Source organism: Juglans microcarpa x Juglans regia, chromosome 5S (genome assembly GCF_004785595.1).
Source record: "Juglans microcarpa x Juglans regia isolate MS1-56 chromosome 5S, Jm3101_v1.0, whole genome shotgun sequence".
NCBI classification, from domain to species: domain Eukaryota; kingdom Viridiplantae; phylum Streptophyta; class Magnoliopsida; order Fagales; family Juglandaceae; genus Juglans; species Juglans microcarpa x Juglans regia.
In genome coordinates, this window is record NC_054603.1 from 16,454,288 (window position 1) to 16,472,970 (window position 18,683).

Genomic DNA, 18,683 nt, shown 5'->3' on the forward strand with positions numbered 1-18,683 from the left:
TATATTTTTTAAAAGTGAACCATCTACAAATATTTGGTTTATTCAAGAGTTTTCAATTATTTAAATATTCGTTCTGATTTTGTTACTGAATTTTGATTATATCTTTAATTTGTTTTATGTCCGCCTAAACTTTAGCATTAAAAGTGCTCATGACTCATGAGTTGAAAATTACACAAATTTAAAATTTTATAGAAAAGAATGATGGTACGAATTTCTATAATTCGATTAATTTCAGTTGGATAATAAATTCTAAACGTTTGAGAGAGGATGGATAAGTACTAATAGAAATTATAGAATAAAGAATACTTATCTCATGTCTTTGCTCGGGATATACTACATAAATATAACTATATAAATAGTTTAAAAAGTAAATAACATGTATGATGCAGCCATAAGTTATAACAGTCTCATTTATAACGTAATAACAATATGACTCAGTCTTGAAAAATAACTACATAAAAATTAAACACGGATTTCACTCAAATACTTTTTGTTCCATTGGTCATGCCTGACATGAAGATAGAAAGTAGCAATCGATAGATGCAAAAAAATTGATAATAAAAAATTGAATACGGTAAAAGAATAATTTGATTCTTACCAAGAAAGGAGGTTCTCTCAACTCCATCCCAACTCTCAAGTAGCGTCCGTTCCAGACTCTTAATCATCGGTAATTATATTAGGGTTCACAATTAGATCTATAAAATCATAAAAAGTAGAAGTTAGAAACATTAAAAATAATTAAATCATCATTTAAAAGCATATAAACTTACCCGATTCAAGCCTATAGCTCTCGGCATCAACGCCAACGGTATCTAGTCCAATGGGCGTTTCACTTATCCAATTCTGTGTGCAAACGAGGGCCTCCACGGTTGACGGTGACAATGAACTCCAATAAGCATCCAACATGCGACCTCCAGTGCTAAATGTCGACTCTGAGGCAACCGTAGTGGCAGGAATGGCTAGCACATCTCGGGCCACACTGGAAAGGACTGGATACTTGGTGGAATTAACTTTCCACCAAGTTAATAACTGAAATACATCACTAGGTGTCTCGACAGCTTCCATAAAATATCATTCAATCTCAGATATACAATGCATAATATTCCTTGTTGACATGAGTTGATGATACTGCCGTATAATACGATTGCCTCTAACCCCTACAGATGGGTCAGTATCACCTGAGGAAACTGTCAATCCTGTCGGCCTCGAATGTGAGAAGCTACTAACTGCGGATGAAGGCTGAGTACTAGTACTGTAGTGATGATATAAGTCATCAACATCACTTTTTAGCAATCTAATAAACTCTGCAGCCTTCACTGCCCCGAGGACGGAATTTACCCAAAATTCTAAAACAGCCAACTTAACTCGGGGGTCAAAGATCACAGCCACAAATAGCAATCTATTTATCTTCTCAATATTCCCCCAATATTTATCATATTTGATCTTCATCCTCGTAGCCATAGCAGATAACAATCCAGTAGAGTCAGTACAACTATTTTCCAACTGGAAGTGAAGCTCCGAGAGCTCGCTAAAAAATGAGTTCGTAGTCGTATATTTGGATCCAGATAGCCGCATGGTTATCTCATAAAAAGTTCTTAAAAATTCAACAAAATAACTCACACTGGTCCAATCATCTGCGTCCGGCGCACCGAGCCCCTGTCCTGCTGGCTCCAACAAAGCATACCTCAGGCCCCCAACCTCGACCTCCATCCACTCGAATGCTTTTTGGTACTTCTGTGCCACATCCAACATCATGTATGTAGAATTCCATTGAGTCGGAACGTCCAAGCACAGCATACTAGAACATTCAATCTTCAGATCTTCTGCTATTGCCTTAAACTTGGCAAGCCTTTGAGGGGAACCCCTCACATATCGTACAATGTTGCGAACTCGGGTTATGGAATCATGAACCTCTTTTAATCCCTCAACAACTATGAGGTTAATGATATGAGCACAACATCGAACGTAAATAAACTCGTGGGCCCGAATGACATCATCTCTCACCGTCGTGTTCCGCTTAAACCAATCAATTGCTGTTTCATTCGCACTGGCATTGTCAACTGTAATACACAGCACTTTTCGAATTCCCCAGTCCTTTAAACAATCATCTATCTTCGCCCCAAGGGATGCACCTTTATGATCCACAATTTCTTTAAAATCAATAATTTTTTTATGCAAAATCCACTCACTGTCAATGTAGTGTGCTGTGATACACATGTAGCAGACGTTCTGTATGGAAGTCCATGTGTCAGTCGTAAAAGACACTCTCTGGCCAGTGGTAATAAACATCTTCCTCATCTCCTCCTTGTCCTTCGCATGCCTCTTCATACAATTTCGCATCACTGTATACCGTGATGGAATGGGAAATCGTGGCTCAACAAAATTTAGAAACTTTCGAAAGCCTCTTTTCTCGACTGTGGTAAATGACATCTCATCAGTAATTATCATTTCTGCAAGCATGTCCCTCAACATCTTCTCACTGTATTGAGGGATGACCAATTTCTTAGTCTGTGTACCATCAGTGGCTGTAGAAGTTTGGTAACTGAGGTTGGTCTGATAAGTGGCTTGCAATCCCTTCGCTATCTTATATCGTTGGCAACCATTTAGATGTGCTATTAACACACTAGTACCTTGCTTCTTCGAATGACATCCACAAAGTGATCCACAGTAATGGCATCTTGCTACTGGGTTCGCAATTTCACCAAGAATTTTAGTGAAATGCTCCCATGTCCACGACCTCTTTTTAGAAGGTCGTGGTGGTTGATCTTGCTCAATGGGCATCTCCTCCTCTCTTTGAACATATCCTCATCCTCTATATCAACTGGGAGTGGGAGTTGACTACTCGCACAAGATGTAGCTGCTCTAGATGTAGCTGCCCTAGATGTGGCTCTAGGGGTGGAAGTACCCACCGGTATAGGAGTTGTAGCATTGGCATCCACCACATCCCCTTGTGGACGATCATCTTCATTATGTCTAGGATCCATATCACAATCAATGAAGCTGAAAAAATTAAATTAGAAGGAAAAAATTAGTTTAAAAATAAACTAGGCTATTGTATTATACAATAGGACATGTATTATTAATTATTGTATCATAATATATTATTGTATCGATGTATTATTACATCGAGGTTCGGTTGACGTGCGCTCGACTCAGCGGAATCCATCCAGAGAGGTTTGCTCGACGTGCGCTAGAAGTGGCGCTTGAGCAGAACCCATCCAGAGAGGTTCGCTCGACGTGCGCTCGACGTGCGCTCGAGCAGAAACCATCCAGAGAGGTTCGCTCGACGTGCGCTCGACGTGGTGCTCGAGCAGAACCCATCCAGAAAGGTTCGCTCGATGTGCGCTCGACGTGGCGCTCGAGCAGAATCCATCCAGAGAGGTTCGCTCGACCTGCGCTCGACGTGGCGCTCGAGCAGAACTCTTCCAGAGAGGTTCGCTCGACTTCCGCTCGACATATCGCTCGAGCCAATATTCAATACAACGTGCGCTCGACTTGCGCTCGACACCTCGCTCGAGCGCAAGTCTGCAATACAATGTAAAATTCAGGGTTTTGAGCGCCGTGTTAGGACTATATTGAATATTCAATACAACCAATTCACAAGAATCACAACTGCTGGCTCCAATTCATAAGAAACATGCTTGAATTAAATTTAAGGCTCATAAATTTAGGGCTCACCATAGGTGGAAGCTGAACAGAGGAGCAACGAGGAACGGCGGCACGGAGGAGCAACGACGAACGGCGGCACGCTGGCAAGAAAGACACAAGACGTGAGGACGGCTTCACAGTTCACTGGTTCAGTCACTGGGACGGGAGACGCGAGAGAGAAGGGAGAAGGAAGAAGAACTGAAGAAGGAAGAAGAAGGGGGGGACGTATGAAGAAGGAAGACATATGAAACGACGCCGTTCCATATTAAGTGGAACGGGTGTCGTTCAATAATTTTTTTTTAAACCCAGCTGTAAAACGACGGGGGGACATATGAAGAAGGACGACATATGAAACGACGCCGTTCCATATTAAGTGGAACGGTGTCGTTCAATACTTTTTTTTTAAACCCAGCTGTAAAACGACGTCGTTTTACAGCTGGGTTTAAAAAAAAATTCAGAGTCGGAGTCGGAGCTCCTTGTAGCTCCGACTCCGACTCCGACTCCGAATAACTATTCGGAGCTACTCCGAATTCCAACAACTCCGACTCCGTCGGAGTCGGCGTCGGAGCGGAGGTCGGACGGAGTCGAAATTCTTGAAATTTTGCACACCCCTAGTTGAAAGTGTCAAAGATCAGGTCCTTTTTCCACACCCCAGCTTCAATATCAATAAGTTGCTGGACTTTTGCATCAACAGGTAGATTTTTAATTGTTGATTGTACACAATGGGATGTTTGAGTTGGTAGCCACTTATCCCTCCAAATACTTATATTACTTCCATTTCTCACTCTCCACAAAAGCCCCTTTTTAACTAACCCCAATGAAGACCACAAGCTTCTCCATATAAATGAGGACCTATACCCTAGATTTGCATCAACTATACCCACCCTCTTAAAATACTTCTCTTTCATTATCTTTGCCACTAAGGAATCAGGTTGTTTCAGCATTCTCCAGCATTGATTTGCAAGCATTGCCTTATTAAAGCACTCAAAATCTCGGAAGCCCAAACCTCCATTACTTTTTTATTCTCCCATATTAAACCAACTTTTCCATTGGATCTTCTTATCATTCTGTTTATGGCCCCACCAGAATCTTGCCAAGAGGGATGTTAGTTCCTTGCAAAGTCTTTGTGGAAGTCTAAACACACTCATAGAAAATGTAGGAATTGCTTGAACCATTGCTTTCAATAATATTTCTTTTCCTGCCTGTGAAAGGAAGGAGTTCTTCTAGCTGCTCAGTTTAGCCCAAACCCTGTCCTTCAAATTCCTGAAATTATTATATCTTGATCTACCAACCATGGTTGGGAGACCAAGATATTTTTCATAATTTCCATAAATAGAAACCCCTGCTGCCCTCTGAATAAGTGCTCTAGAAGCTCCAACAGTATTTGAACTAAAAAACATAGAAGTTTTCTGCATATTTAGGCATTGACCCGAGGCTTATTCATAATTCTTCAGTAGATTTTTAATTCTCATCCACTCCTCTACCTTTGCTCTTCCAAAAATTACACAGTCGTCAACAAAGAGTAGGTGGCTGATCCTTGTTCCCCCTCTTGAAACATTCACTCCCCTTATTTCCCCTCTAGCATTAGCTGCATTAATCAAAGAACTTAACCCTTCTGCACAAAGGATAAATAAGTAGGGGAAACAGGATCCCCTTGTCTTATTCCCCTTGTGGGTTTCAGAATTTTCCCGGTTCCCTATTAACAAGGATTGAGTAGGTCACAGCAGTAGTACACCTCATAATCAGAGATACCCATCTATCTCCAAATCCCAACTTTCTCATTACTGCCTCCAAGTATCTCCACTCTATCTTATCATAGACTTTTGACATATCTAGCTTGAGAGCCATGCTACCAATTCTACATTCTTGTCTTGTTTTCATCATGTGCAAAGATTCATAAGCTATCATCACATTGTCCGTTATAAGCCTTCCCGGTATAAAGGCACTTTGGTTGCTGGAAATAATGGCAGGCATCACTTTCTTCAGCCTATTAGCAAGTGTCTTTGAAGCAAGCTTATATAACACATTACATAAGCTAATATGTCGAAATTCACTTGGAGTTTAGGGGTTTTTAACTTTAGGGATCAAAGCTAAGAAAGTATTATTAACACATTCATCCAACACTCCCTCCCTATTTAGGAAATTCAACACAACCCTACTCACCTCCTCCCCCATAGTGCTCCAGTGGGCTTGATAAAAGCAAGCACCATAACCATAAGGACCAGGGGATTTAAGAGATCCCATGTGTTTCAATGCTTCCTCCACTTCAAGCTTTGTAAATTCCTTCTGTAGCTCTGTATTCATCAAGTCTGTCACTCTCGGTTCCAGCTCCTTCAGACACTCTTCAATAGTTTCTGATGTTGGTTGTGTAGAACAAAAAATTGAATGGAAGTAATCATAAAAAACCTCTTCAATCCCTTCTTTCTCTGTCACCATTCTACCTTCAACGTTTTTTATTTCCTTTATCTGGTTCTTTTTCCTCCTTTGAGTAGCACATGAGTGGAAAAATTTGGTGTTTTTGTCACCCAATTGATACCATGTTTTCTTAGCTCTTTGTCTCCATTTTAAATCTTCCTGCTCCAACAAAGACCCCATCTCCTCCTGTAGCTTTCTGATTAGTTCAACATTATGTGGCCCCTCATTTTCTTGTTCCCTCTTCAACCGTTCGGTTTTCTTCTTCAAAATCAGAGCAGCCTCTTTCTCTCTTGACTTACTCCACCTAATTAAGTCTCCTTTACAACTATTCAGCTTTCCTTGGATATTTCTACCTGGATTTTGATCTGTTTTAGCCCTCATCCACGCCCTTTCTACCACATATACTCCCTCATCATCCCTTGTCCACTTTGCTTCAAATCTAAATACCCTTCTTTTCTTTTTATTCACAAAATTTTGTTGTCTCAAGTCTAGCAATAATGCCTTATGGTTTGATTGAGATACTGTCAGTGCTTCCACCACTCTATCACAACAAATTTCAGACCATTGGAGGTTAGCAACAGCCCTATTAAGCCTCTCCTTGGTAAAAGTACTATCCATATGCTTGTTACTCCATGTGTATTTGTTGCCCTTCCACCCCAAGTAAAAAATACTATTATATTCTAAGGCTTTCCTAAAATCAACCATCTGAGCCTCTGTCCTAAGTCTTCCACCCATTTTTTTATCTTGACACAAAATCTCATTAAAATCTCATATTACACACCATGGCTTATCACTAGAAGGATTTAACAAAGACAATAAATTCCATGTGTTTTTCCTTTTACTAACCTCAGGATGCCCATATAAGGTAGTGAGCAGCCATGGCAGCATCTTCTCTTCACTTATGACATTAGCATTAATATGGTGTTGAGAGTAATTGAATATCTCCACATCCGTATCCCTGCACCACAGCAATGCCAAGCCCCCTCTTCTGCCCAACGAGTCAACAATAAAGCATCATTCCCATCCCAATCTCCTCTTGATTCCCTCAACATTACATGCTACTAGTTTAGTCTCCATCAAGAAGACCATATTGGGTTTCTTATCCTTCACCAATAGGAGAAGGTTTTGAACTGTCCGGGGGTTCCCAAGCCCCCGACAGTTCCAACTTAGTATTTTCATTGTTGTTGGAGGGGCTGACTAGCAACCTCTACCAAAATCACATCGTTTCTAGTAGCCCCATCCTCCTCATGTACTTTTCCTTTTTTCAGTACTCCCTTACAGCATTCATTAGGTCTCTCGCTTCTCAGCCTGCGTTTTCCTCCAATTACTAAATCTCCTGCATCTTTCTTATCCACTACTCTAGCCCTTCGCTTCCACCTCCTTCTCTCCACTCCCCTATAAGTTTCAGTCATCTCTTTGTCATAGTCTAGTTGCTGGAATCTGGTCATTGCACAACAGCCCAGAGGCTCCTCAATTGTCTTTCCTCCCCTGTCGACCCTATCTATTTTCTACCTTGTCTCAGAATTTTTATCAAGCACTTGCTGTTCATCTCCACCCTTTGAGCCCTGTGACCCATTCACTGCATCCTCAATCTCCTTCTCACCCACAGTAGCAGACACATGATGAAAATCACCATCACTCTCACCCATTTTCTCACTAATTTTGTTACTAGAAGATTCCGAGGACTTCCCCCTTCCAGAATGGTTAGCCCGAAGCCATACTCCGTATTGGGATTTATCACTACTGCCTTCCATCTCTATACAACCTTCTACACCATGATAAATTTTACCACATTTAAAGCACAATTTTGGGAGTTTCTCATAGCTCAGCGGAATCCATATTCTATTGCCCATCACATTAGTAATTCGACCCCTTGTAATCTTTTTCCTCAGATCTATCTCGATTTTAACACCCAGATAACTTCCCCAACCGATCCCATCTTCCTTTATATCTACTCCTTTCACACTTCCAATCATAGCTCCAATCTGCATCCCCACTTCTCTTGTCATACATGCCAATGGTAGATTGTTTAGATGTACCCAAAACTCCTCATAGTCGAAGCTCATTTTCTGCTGCGGAGTTAGACCATCAAACGGGTTCAAGACAAACAATTGATTATCGAATAACCAAGGCTTACCCTCCAAAACTCTCTGTCTATCCTTTTGATTATCAAACGATATTACAAACATGTTTGGAACAATATTATAGAAAACGAACGAGCCTCCCAGTCTCCAGATTTTGTTCATAGTAGATCTAATCACCTCTTTATTCACTTTTCGGTCCGATAACAATTTCCCTACCAAGCTTTTATTCCCCTTTTCTGTCCCCTTGCTCATATAATCTGCACTCACCTCAATCACTTCATTTTCCTCTTCCGTGAGCTTAAGTTTGTCCCATCCTTTCTCCATTCTTGCTGCAGTGCAGGGACTAAGAGAGTTCAAGATGGCCCAGGACCAACTACAGAAAAACCAGGTGAGGAGAAATGATGATAGAAGTGTGTCTAAATGGGAAAAACCAGGTGAAAGGGTGGTGAAAGCAAATTGGGATGCTGTTGTGGATGCCAAGAATAATTGGGTGGGAATTGGAGTGGTTGTCAGGGACTCAAATGGAGAGATACTTGCTTGCCTCTACTCCAGATTCGCTCATAACATTAACCCGAATGTAGCTGAAGCCCTGGGTTTAAGGAGGGCAGTAATCTTTTGTACTGAATTGAGATTATCAGATGTTTTGTTGGAAGGGGACTCATTATTAATAGTGAATGCTACTAAGAGTGGGGAAGAGATACGGGCCGAGTATGATTGCATTATTGATGATGTGAGGAAAGTTATGAATGGGAGATTGAACTGGGATTTACATTTTGTGTATAGAGAAGCAAACAACACAGCGCACAAACTAGCAAGGTTAGCTCTTAATTTTGTTGATGAAAGGGTATGGATAGAGGATAGTCCAATAGAAATTGCTAATGATATACTTGTCCAAAAACATTGTAATGACTGATTTTTTTGGTATTAATGAAGGAAGTATATGTTTGCATAAAAAAAAAAAAAAAGAAGTTTAGGAAGGTGTAACTTGTAAGCCGTGTTGCGTTGGTTGCATCTGTAGCAAGTTAAAGCTTTCATTCTTTGAACCTATTTGTTTTTTGATCAAAGTACTATTTTTAATAACATAAAGAATTTAGAAGTTAATGGCGGAAAATCTTGCATGTGTCTAGTATAAGGAATTATGAGTATGGGTGTGCATTCAGACTAGGTTTTTTTGGGTACGGTCCAGAACCTGAAAATTCGGGTGAATCTACGCGTTATTTGGAACTGGTTACGGATTCGGTTATATAACCGGATATCCAAAACCAATTTTACTTTTAAAAAAAAGTTTCAGATGCACAAAACAACATCGTTTTGTAGATGAAAAAACAACGTCATTTTTTATCAGATGCACAAAGTTTTCCTTTAGGTTTCAGCCCGACAAACCCGACTCCCAAAGGTTTTTCAGATATCACATCATATCAAAACAGAGTACTAAACAGATTTATATAAAAATCAAAAACAAATTTAGACCATCTTCACTTAATTATGCATAAATTCTCAGATTTCATTTTCGCTCTATTTTGCACAGTTTGAAAAACAGGATGTTAAAAATAGCTCATGTTTACAAAAATCATGACAGAAAATATTTTTCAATTTTTATATAGATTTCATGAATAATGTAGATTAATGAACGAGGTTGTTTTCAAGTTTTTCCATTTCATAACAAAACATGCATATTTTCATAAAATCAACCAAGTATATTCGTTTTATGCAAAGTCTAGCGTAGGAACAACGCTTACCTCGACTTTCTAACTTTTCTGAATTTCCTCACAACAGTGCCAAGTGAATATTAATCATTACCTATAAAATAGTCACGTAACTTGCGTAAATTTTTAATTGAACACATACTTCGTGATTAAAACTTGAGATATAAAAATCTATATTTCGTCAATGTCTAAAAATCATTGGAATCATTTAGAATCACATTCATCAATATCCGAAACACTTAACTCATGAAAAATAACTCTTACCTATTCTTAAGCCTACCACCTGAACATGTGAGATTGATGTTGGGCCTGGGCTTGATGCTAGACCTGGGTCTTACAGGATAAATGCGGAGATAGAATTAGACCAAAGTGGGATTGCTCATGCATCGTTTGATTGAGTAATACCACAAGTTTCATGAGCTAAGTAGTGGAAGATCAAATATGGCCTATAGAAGTTCCTCAAGTAATATTGGTGACGACACAAACTATGAATTTTTTGATACAACTAATCTAGAGCAATATTTTGAAGAGCAACATAGTTTGGTATTTGGCTTGGAGGTAAATAGGTATTTGTCAAATAGGATTGAACCAAAAACACCCAAGTTTCAGATTTTGACTTGGTGGAAGAGGAACTCATTTAGATCTCCCATCCTTGCTAAGATTGCAAGTGATGTATTGGTCATCCCTATTTCCATTGTTGCATTCGCGTCCGCATTCAGCACTGGTGGATGTGTATTGGATCCATATCGAAGCTCATTTGCGTCAGAGACTGTTCAAGCATTAATTTGGACTCAAAATTGGTTGGGTCATAAACCAATTAATATTCAGGAGGTGGTAGAGCATGTAGAAGGCATTGACATCGAAGGTAAATGATTTTATTTGTTAATTTTGAATTTTATTACTAATTTATCTATTTAACTTAATATCCACATTTTTTCTGCTTTTTATGCTAACTGTCCTTCAAATTTAGCAACTTCAGCATATTCAGGTTCTTCCACCTTTTGTATTAGTATTATCCACAAGCAAATATAAAAATCTTTGGCCAAGTTTTGACATTAATAGAACCAGCAAAATTTCCATAAAATCTTCATTTTTCTGGAAGGGTATGCATGTTCTCTTTCTGCTACTATTGTTGTTGATTAATGTTAATTCAGACATGGACAATATACATAACCGGATTCTCTGATTAATGTCATTTGATTCTTATTTAGGCATAAGCTATTACGAACACCTCAGAATATGTAGCTCAACTAAGAAGGGTGGGCAAAGGACTTGGTAATTCTATGGACTAGTTCATACTACCTTAAACCTCAGAAATCTATTCACATATTATTTCTATTGATGTGTCAAATATTCAATACTTCTTTGACAGACAAATGGGTTTCTTGGCGGATTTGTAGGTGTTTGGTGCTTCGATGAAATGCTCCTCAATGATGTGGTACTGCATGATGAACTATACAAGCCATTCCTTGTAGGTACCAGCGCTGCATGATGACCTTTTAATATTTTTTAGTTTTCTATATGAGTACTTGACGGTGGCCATGGCTAGAAATGTTGGTTGAGCTAGAAAATCATTAATAAGGTTGTGGAAACATATGTAACATAGAGGCCCAATACCAAGTTCAGGCCAAGCCCGCATATAAATTTTATTTTATTTCTTTTAGGTTAATATGTGTGGGAAGCTCACTTGAGTTTTAACAAGAATTTTTTTAAAATAGGCTATGCGTCCAAATTTTTTATTTTGGTGGAATATAGATTTTTATTTTGGGCCAAATGATTAGGTTAAAACAATTTAATATTTATGAAACTAGTTGAGTTATTTTAAAATTTGAATCGAGATCCATTAGTATTTATTAAATACTCGACCCATAAAATATAGACAAGCCAAAGAGATTTTTTTGGATTGCTTTAACCAGCCCAACCCAATTGAAAAGACCATACACTACTTAAGACATGGGCGAAAATATTTTGCAATGGGTCCAAAACCCAAGTCCATGAGAACCAGACTACATGTCATGCACATCTCCATGCCATTATATATATAAGACATAACCACATGATCTGCATATTCCAACGCCATGGTTGAGAGAAACAGAGAGTTGAGAGAGACCGAGGGGTATCGGAGTTGGGAGAGGGAGAAACTGAGAAGGTGGAGGTGGGACAGCTTTTGCACGCTGGAAAGGATGCCGGTGGCTGGGGTTGCGGCAGTGCACGATGTTGTTGGGGAGAACCGAGAGAGTGAGAGAAATAAAGGGAGAGGCGTTGGGGGCTAGGTATGGGTTGTTCGGCATGGGGGAAAAGTGATAGAGGGTGGCAGAGGGGCTGCTGGCAACACACGGCCGCGCCATGGAGAATGGCAGTAGTGCAACCCTAATCAAGAGAGGGGCGGAGAAGAGAATGAAAGAGAGGAAGAGAGAGATCCACAGGGTGAGGGGAGGTTGAGAGTGAGGAAGGGTGTAGTCAGTGAGGTGTGGTGGTAGTGGAACCCTCGACGGTGGCAGAGCTAGCTTGTAAGGAGGCAAGCAACGGTCACGGGAGGGAAAGGGGGTGACAACGCAGGGGAAAGTGGGGAGAGAGCAGAGAGAGAGATAGAGGGAAAGGGAATTAGGGTTTTGGGCAATTAATCTAAGCTCTACATCTTAGGATTTATAATTTAAATTCAATGGTAGAGATTAAACCTGAAGAAAATGAAAATAAGCATAATAAGAGTAGAGAAATGAAAATAAAATTGAATGAGACTACATTTAAAAATTCACCTTTATTTTATTGTCAAAAAATAATAATTTTCATCATAATAATAAAATGATGAGTTTTAATCAATATTTCTTTAGAGAAATACAATCATCTAGATAAATAGAGTTTTTAACATAAATAAAATGATGAATTTTGAATAATATTCCTCAAGAAATAAAATCATTTAAAAAAAATTATTTCTAAAACTTTATTATTTTTGGAGCTCCAAAAATAAAGAGGCTAGATTTAAAATTAGGTTTGGTTCAATAACACTAAAAATACCCCATTTAAAATATATTTGGGCTTTTAAAATATTTGGAAGATTTTAAAATACTTGGTTCAATTTAAAAATCATCCGCTATATTTAAATAAAAATTTAAGATTTAAAAAGATTAGTGAGACTCGTGGCCAACTCTAGAGAGGAAAAAAGAGCGGTTGGTCATAGCGTAGGGAATGTGATATGGTCAATATCCGTGACCTGTATTTCGATTTTATTTTTCTATGATGGTTCTTTCCACTTTTGGTTTCCCTGTATAGATGATCAAGTAAATTTACTTTATTTCTAATCTGATTAATAGGGGTGTAGAATTGAGACGGATTTTTTTTCGGTCCGGTCCTGAACCTGGAATCCGAGTGCATTTGGGCAGTTATCTGCCAGGATTACACCTGGGCGGGTGAGATAAGCCCGGATCCGATTACGGATCTGGTTTTGTGACCCGGTTATCTGTAACAAGGTCTGATTTAAAAAAAAAAGGGTAATTCTATAGGCTAGTTCATACTACCTTAAACCTCATAAATATATTCACATTTTATTTCTATTGATGTGTCAAATATTCAATACTTCTTTGGCAGACAAATGGGTTTCTTGGTGGATTTGCAGGTGTTTGACACTTCGATCAAATGCTTCTCCATGATGTGGTCACTGCATGATGAACTATACAAGCCATTCTTTCTAGGTACCAGTGCTGCATGATGACCTTTTAGATCTTTTTTTAGTTTTCCGTATGAGTACTTGAGAGTAGCCATGGCTAGAATGTTGGTTGAGCTGGAAAATCATTAATAAGGTTGTGGAAACATATGTAACATAAGGCCCAACACAGTTCAGGTCAAGCCCGCGTATGATTTTTTTTCTTCTTCTTTTAAGGTTAATATGCGTGGGAAGTCCAATTGAGTTTTAACAAAAAAATTTTAAAATAGGCTACTGATAAGTATTATTTTTATATGATTTTTATCACTCTTTTATATATGAAAAGTGTCATTTTCCCTTCAATACTATTGATTTTATTTTATTTCTACATATTTTTATTTATTTTCTTGGATTTGAAGGAATGAGAAGATTTAGTGCAAAATGAGAGTATTTTGGTACAAAAGAAAAAACTACAGATCCAAACCAATGAGAGGCAACGAGATTTGAAGAGAGTCAATGAGATTTGGGCGAGTAGCCTTATCCTATGAGCAGGAAAGAGATTTCTTTCACCTAAATGCGAGAAAACTTATCTCTTGGTAGGCGAAGAAACGCACGACCAAAAGGCGCGACCAGAATGCACGAAGACTTGGTGACAAGACTCTAGAAGGTTAGATTGGGCGACTAGTCTAATAACCAACTTAAAAGACCAACTTAAACGACATCGTTGGGTAACAACTAGAAAATGTGAGAGGAGTCTTTTATCCCGGTCGGGAGTCTTTCCACTCGGTAGGCGAGGAAAGGGCCGTGTGGTCTTTGTGACCTCCACGCCTGTTCATTTGTGACCTCCACGCCAGTTATATTCAGTGCACACGGCATCTACCCGGTGGGATAATTCTTTTCGACTGGGATCAATTTTCTGCTGACCACCAAATCCGAGATCTGCAATCAATCTGTTGGCGACCGAATCCTCCTAAACCCTGCAATTCAAGTCGCATATCACTGAATCTTCTATTTTAGATAATCCCGTTATTCTTGGGATAATTCATTTTATGTTAACATTTATCTTTAGAAATTATTTTTCAAATCTTTAGGTTAAATGGTAGCCGCAGTTATCTTGTTTCCATATTTGAGTTTCGACATCTATTTAATACCGTCTTGTGGGATGAATAGGGAGAGTTCTAAATCGGAGTTGAGATTTTTTATGTTTTAGAGTCTGAGTCTGAGTTTAGAGTTCCAGAATTTATTCTTTTAAGTGTTCTTCCGAGAAGGTGAAACTAAAGGGCAGATGCGAGAGCCGCATGCCTCATCAACCGACTTCAACGAAGAACACCGGTTTTATTCTTTTTCTTTCTAATTCCATTATGAACTAATTCTATTTTCTAGAGCTTTGATGTAGCCTAGCATTGAACACACAATTTATATTCCAAGTTATTTTATTTTTAATATTTTCATGATTGAGTGTTTATTCCTTATTCTTAATGCTTACAGTTTTCTAGCTAACTATTGTTCAATCTTTTGGATTACAATGAGACCAAGAGGTGATTTGTGATTAAAACTCTAGGATTAAACACCATTAATTGAGAGAAAGCAGAGATGGTTTACAATGAGTCTCCAATTAGTTAAATTCACATAGAGATACAAAGTTATTAGTTGGAGATATTTTTGGTATTATTCGAGAGAAAATATTGAATAGTTAATAGATTTTTATCATTAACTTGGGACAAATGAGATTTTATAATAAGAAAGAATACATTGTGTGTGATTTACTAGATGAAGTCAAACACTCTAGATCGATTCTTATTATTTTTTAAAATCTTAATTTTAATGTTCTTTTCTTCAGTTTAATTTAGATAAACCATTCTTCAAAGAAAAATGCTAGGGAGCTTGTTTTGGGCTCCCGTTTATTTTGCCCGATTGCCTTTTTTTTTTACTTACTGATTAAGAAAATATTGTTTAATAATATTGTGAATTTTTTAATTTTTTTAAAAATATTTAAAAGTGATAAAAAAAATAATGTGAAAAAAAAATTTAAAGATTTTTTGTTTTTTTACATCAATTTTTTAACACTTTTAAATATTTTAAAAAAATTCACAATATTATTAAACAACATTTTCTTAAACACTAAGTCAAAAAAAAAAAAAAAACTAAAAAAAAAACAATTGGGAAAATCAACGGGGAGCCCAAAACGGGCTCCCTAGCATTTCCCTTCTTCAAATTTCAATTTTCCAAATAGTAATACTTAGTCAATTTCAATACTTACTATCATAATTTTATTAGACTTGTGTTTGAGATGAGACTAATTTGTTAAGTGAATGTTGTGTTGAAGATGGTATTTTTACATGAGCTTAGTTTTAAGAGTAATATTACATACAGTTGTAGAGTGCGTAATGGTCGCGTAATTGTTTGAAAAAGAGTGGTCCACTATTAAAATAATAGTTTTTTTCACATGTATCCCGTATTTACTTATTTTTTTCAAAATGATTGTGCAGTATTTACACACTGTACAATTATAAATATTATTTCTCTAGTTTTAATTGAGTAAATATATTAGTTAAAACTTATTTTACAAAATAATTTAGAGTTTAATATATTAGTCGGAGAAATTAAGTGGATATCAAGAAATTTGTTATTCAGATATAGTTATTTTAGTATTTCAAATTTTAATATCAAAATACATGTTCAATGAGAGATTTAAGTAAGTTAATATCTATTTTATAGGAAAATAGAAAGACTGAGCAGATATAGTTCACCCAAACTCCAACTCCAACTCCAACTCCAACTCCCGACTCCAAGCTATTTAATTAAATTTGCCCTGGGCATCTCTTCCTAAAAAAAGCTCTCTCTCTCTCTCTCTCTTTGAATTCTACTATTTTCATGACTGCGCTACAAATGTCGTCGGCGTCATCGATCGGTACGTGCTTGGTCCTTAACCCGACTACCTTTTTCGAGCCCTATATATCTACTATATATATGACTCTGTCATCGTTTTGGCCGTGCGCGTCTTTTTTCGTGTTTTTGTCTTGTTTAACCCTTTACAGTGCGAAAACAATGTGTTTTAACACTGATCTTCGTTTTCTTAGTGCTATATATCATCCACCCTCTCTACGTGTGTCTGTGTTTGGTTTCTCTTCTCTGTCAAGTTATCGAGCTGCATGCAGATCTGGGGTTCATAGAAAACTCGATTTAGGACGAAAAAGTTGTGATTGTGCTAATTCAATGTCAGTAATACTGTTAATTAAATAGCTCCAAGCGCGCAGGGAATGTGATATGGTCAATATCTGTGAGCTGGATTTCGGTTTTATTTCTTTGTGATGTTTCTTTCCACTTTTGGTTTCCCTGTGCAGGTGAACTATATATTTGCTTTATTTCTGATCTGATTAATTATGTTTAATTAATTGTATTTCTGATCTATATATTTGCTTTATTTTTGATATAATTATGTTTGAATTATATATGTATATATATATATATATATATATATTTACGATTGTTATTTCGCCTTAATTAATTTACTTTGGGTGAAATTAATTAGCAGGTATGCCGTCTCAATGGTCTTTGCTTCTCTCAGACTTGCTGAAAAGCATTGAAGAGCATACGATGTCTTATGCTGATAAGGTGAGGCTCCGTTGCGTTTGTGCTTCATGGCGTTCCCAGCTGCCAAAACTACATGACCACCCCATCGGTACTCGACTTCCATGGTTGTTAGTACCTTTTAATGATAACCTTGATAGCAAGGGGGCATCTAAATTCTATGACCCTCTGGAGAAGAAGCTTTACGAACTTGATCATTTGCCGGAGGCTGAAGAGAAGGCGTTGTTTAAGGGTTCAACACAAGGTGGTTGGGTGGTGGTTGCAGAAACCGGTGATAAAATATATGTGGTTAATCCTCTTACAAGGGCCAGATTCCAGCTTCCTCCAAGGTCCAAGTTTCCTGATGTAAGAAAGTATCGTGCCAATAAACATGACAATGAGTATTTAATTCGGGAGCCCCATGATTTCAATGAGTATTATGAAATGGATGCAACTCATTTAAGGAACTATTTTCTACCAAAAGTTGTGTTATCTCCTAGTACTTGCGATAGTACTGATTTTATAGCAGTGGCTATCTATGGGGAGATAGGGAGACTTGCCTACTGTAGACGTGGAGACAAGAAGTGGCATGTGTTGACTGAAGAGTTTACTTATTCAGATGTCAGATTTCATGAACAAGTACTATATGCAGTAGAATTTAATGGTAGGCTGGTGGCTTTCGACTTCAATACTAATGCTTCTTGTCCAAAGCCAAAGGAGATAGAAATTGTAGCACCGTTTCCAAATCCGTTGACAGGGCAGGTATATTTGGTTTGGTGTTCTGGAGGGATAATAATGGTGAGACGAGAGACTGATCTCGATGATGAGGCCTACGAACATGATGTACGTATAAGTGTGACTCTTGGTTTTAACATATTCAAGCTTGACAGTACTAGTGACGATGGAAAAGGAAAATGGTGTGAGGTTGAAAGTTTAGGTGATCACGTGTTGTTTTTGGGATTGAATTCGTCTACAGCCTTTTCATGTCGTGATTTTCCAGGTTGCTTCAAGGGAAATCAAATATATTGCACCGATGACAATGTTTCTGCTGATGCCAAGGGAAGTGGAAGACTTTTTGATCAAGGTGTGTACAGCTTGGATGAAAAAGTGTTTGAGCGCTTTCCAGCCTATGTTGGTGACACTCGTCAGGTTTGGCCAGCACCAATCTGGATTATGCCCAAATAGCCTTTCTGACCAATTTCCTTTTGTTTCAATATCAACCCATAATTTAGATTGGAGAGGAAATATTTGATCATATAGAAGAAAATTGGAGAGGGACATATATAGATTTTTGAAAATTTTGGAGATTATGTAACGGTTATATATATATATATTTTTTTTTTTTTGGGGGGGGGGGGGGGGGGGAGGGTTGGTGGGGCAATTTCTATGTATATTGAATTTATTTTGAGAAATATATATATATATATATATATATGAGATTTCAATATGTTCATTGCCATTAGAGTGCTCACTTCATGCACTAAAAATGGCCAATTCCAAAACGAAAAAACAGCTATATACAATAGCTAGGCCTGCAACCCGACTAGGCATAGCCGGGTTTGGACCCGATCCGATCCGACCCACATACTTGGAGCGTGCCAAATCGATCCGACCCGATCC

The 18,683-nt window shown here is 38.0% G+C and overlaps 1 protein-coding gene across 1 annotated transcript; it reads left to right on the forward strand.

Annotated features, from left to right (window-relative positions):
• Positions 1 to 17,030: 17,030 nt before the first annotated feature.
• On the forward strand, positions 17,031 to 18,300 carry LOC121267143 (putative F-box protein At1g65770). The gene has a single exon (XM_041171010.1). It carries the CDS (start codon positions 17,031 to 17,033, stop codon positions 18,246 to 18,248), a length of 1,218 nt encoding a protein of 405 aa, XP_041026944.1. The 3' UTR covers positions 18,249 to 18,300.
• Positions 18,301 to 18,683: the final 383 nt, after the last annotated feature.

Coding starts and splice junctions, on each gene's coding strand:
- LOC121267143 (XM_041171010.1), top strand. CDS start 17,031: ATGCCGTCTCAATGGTCTTTGCTTCTCTCAGACTTGCTGAAAAGCATT.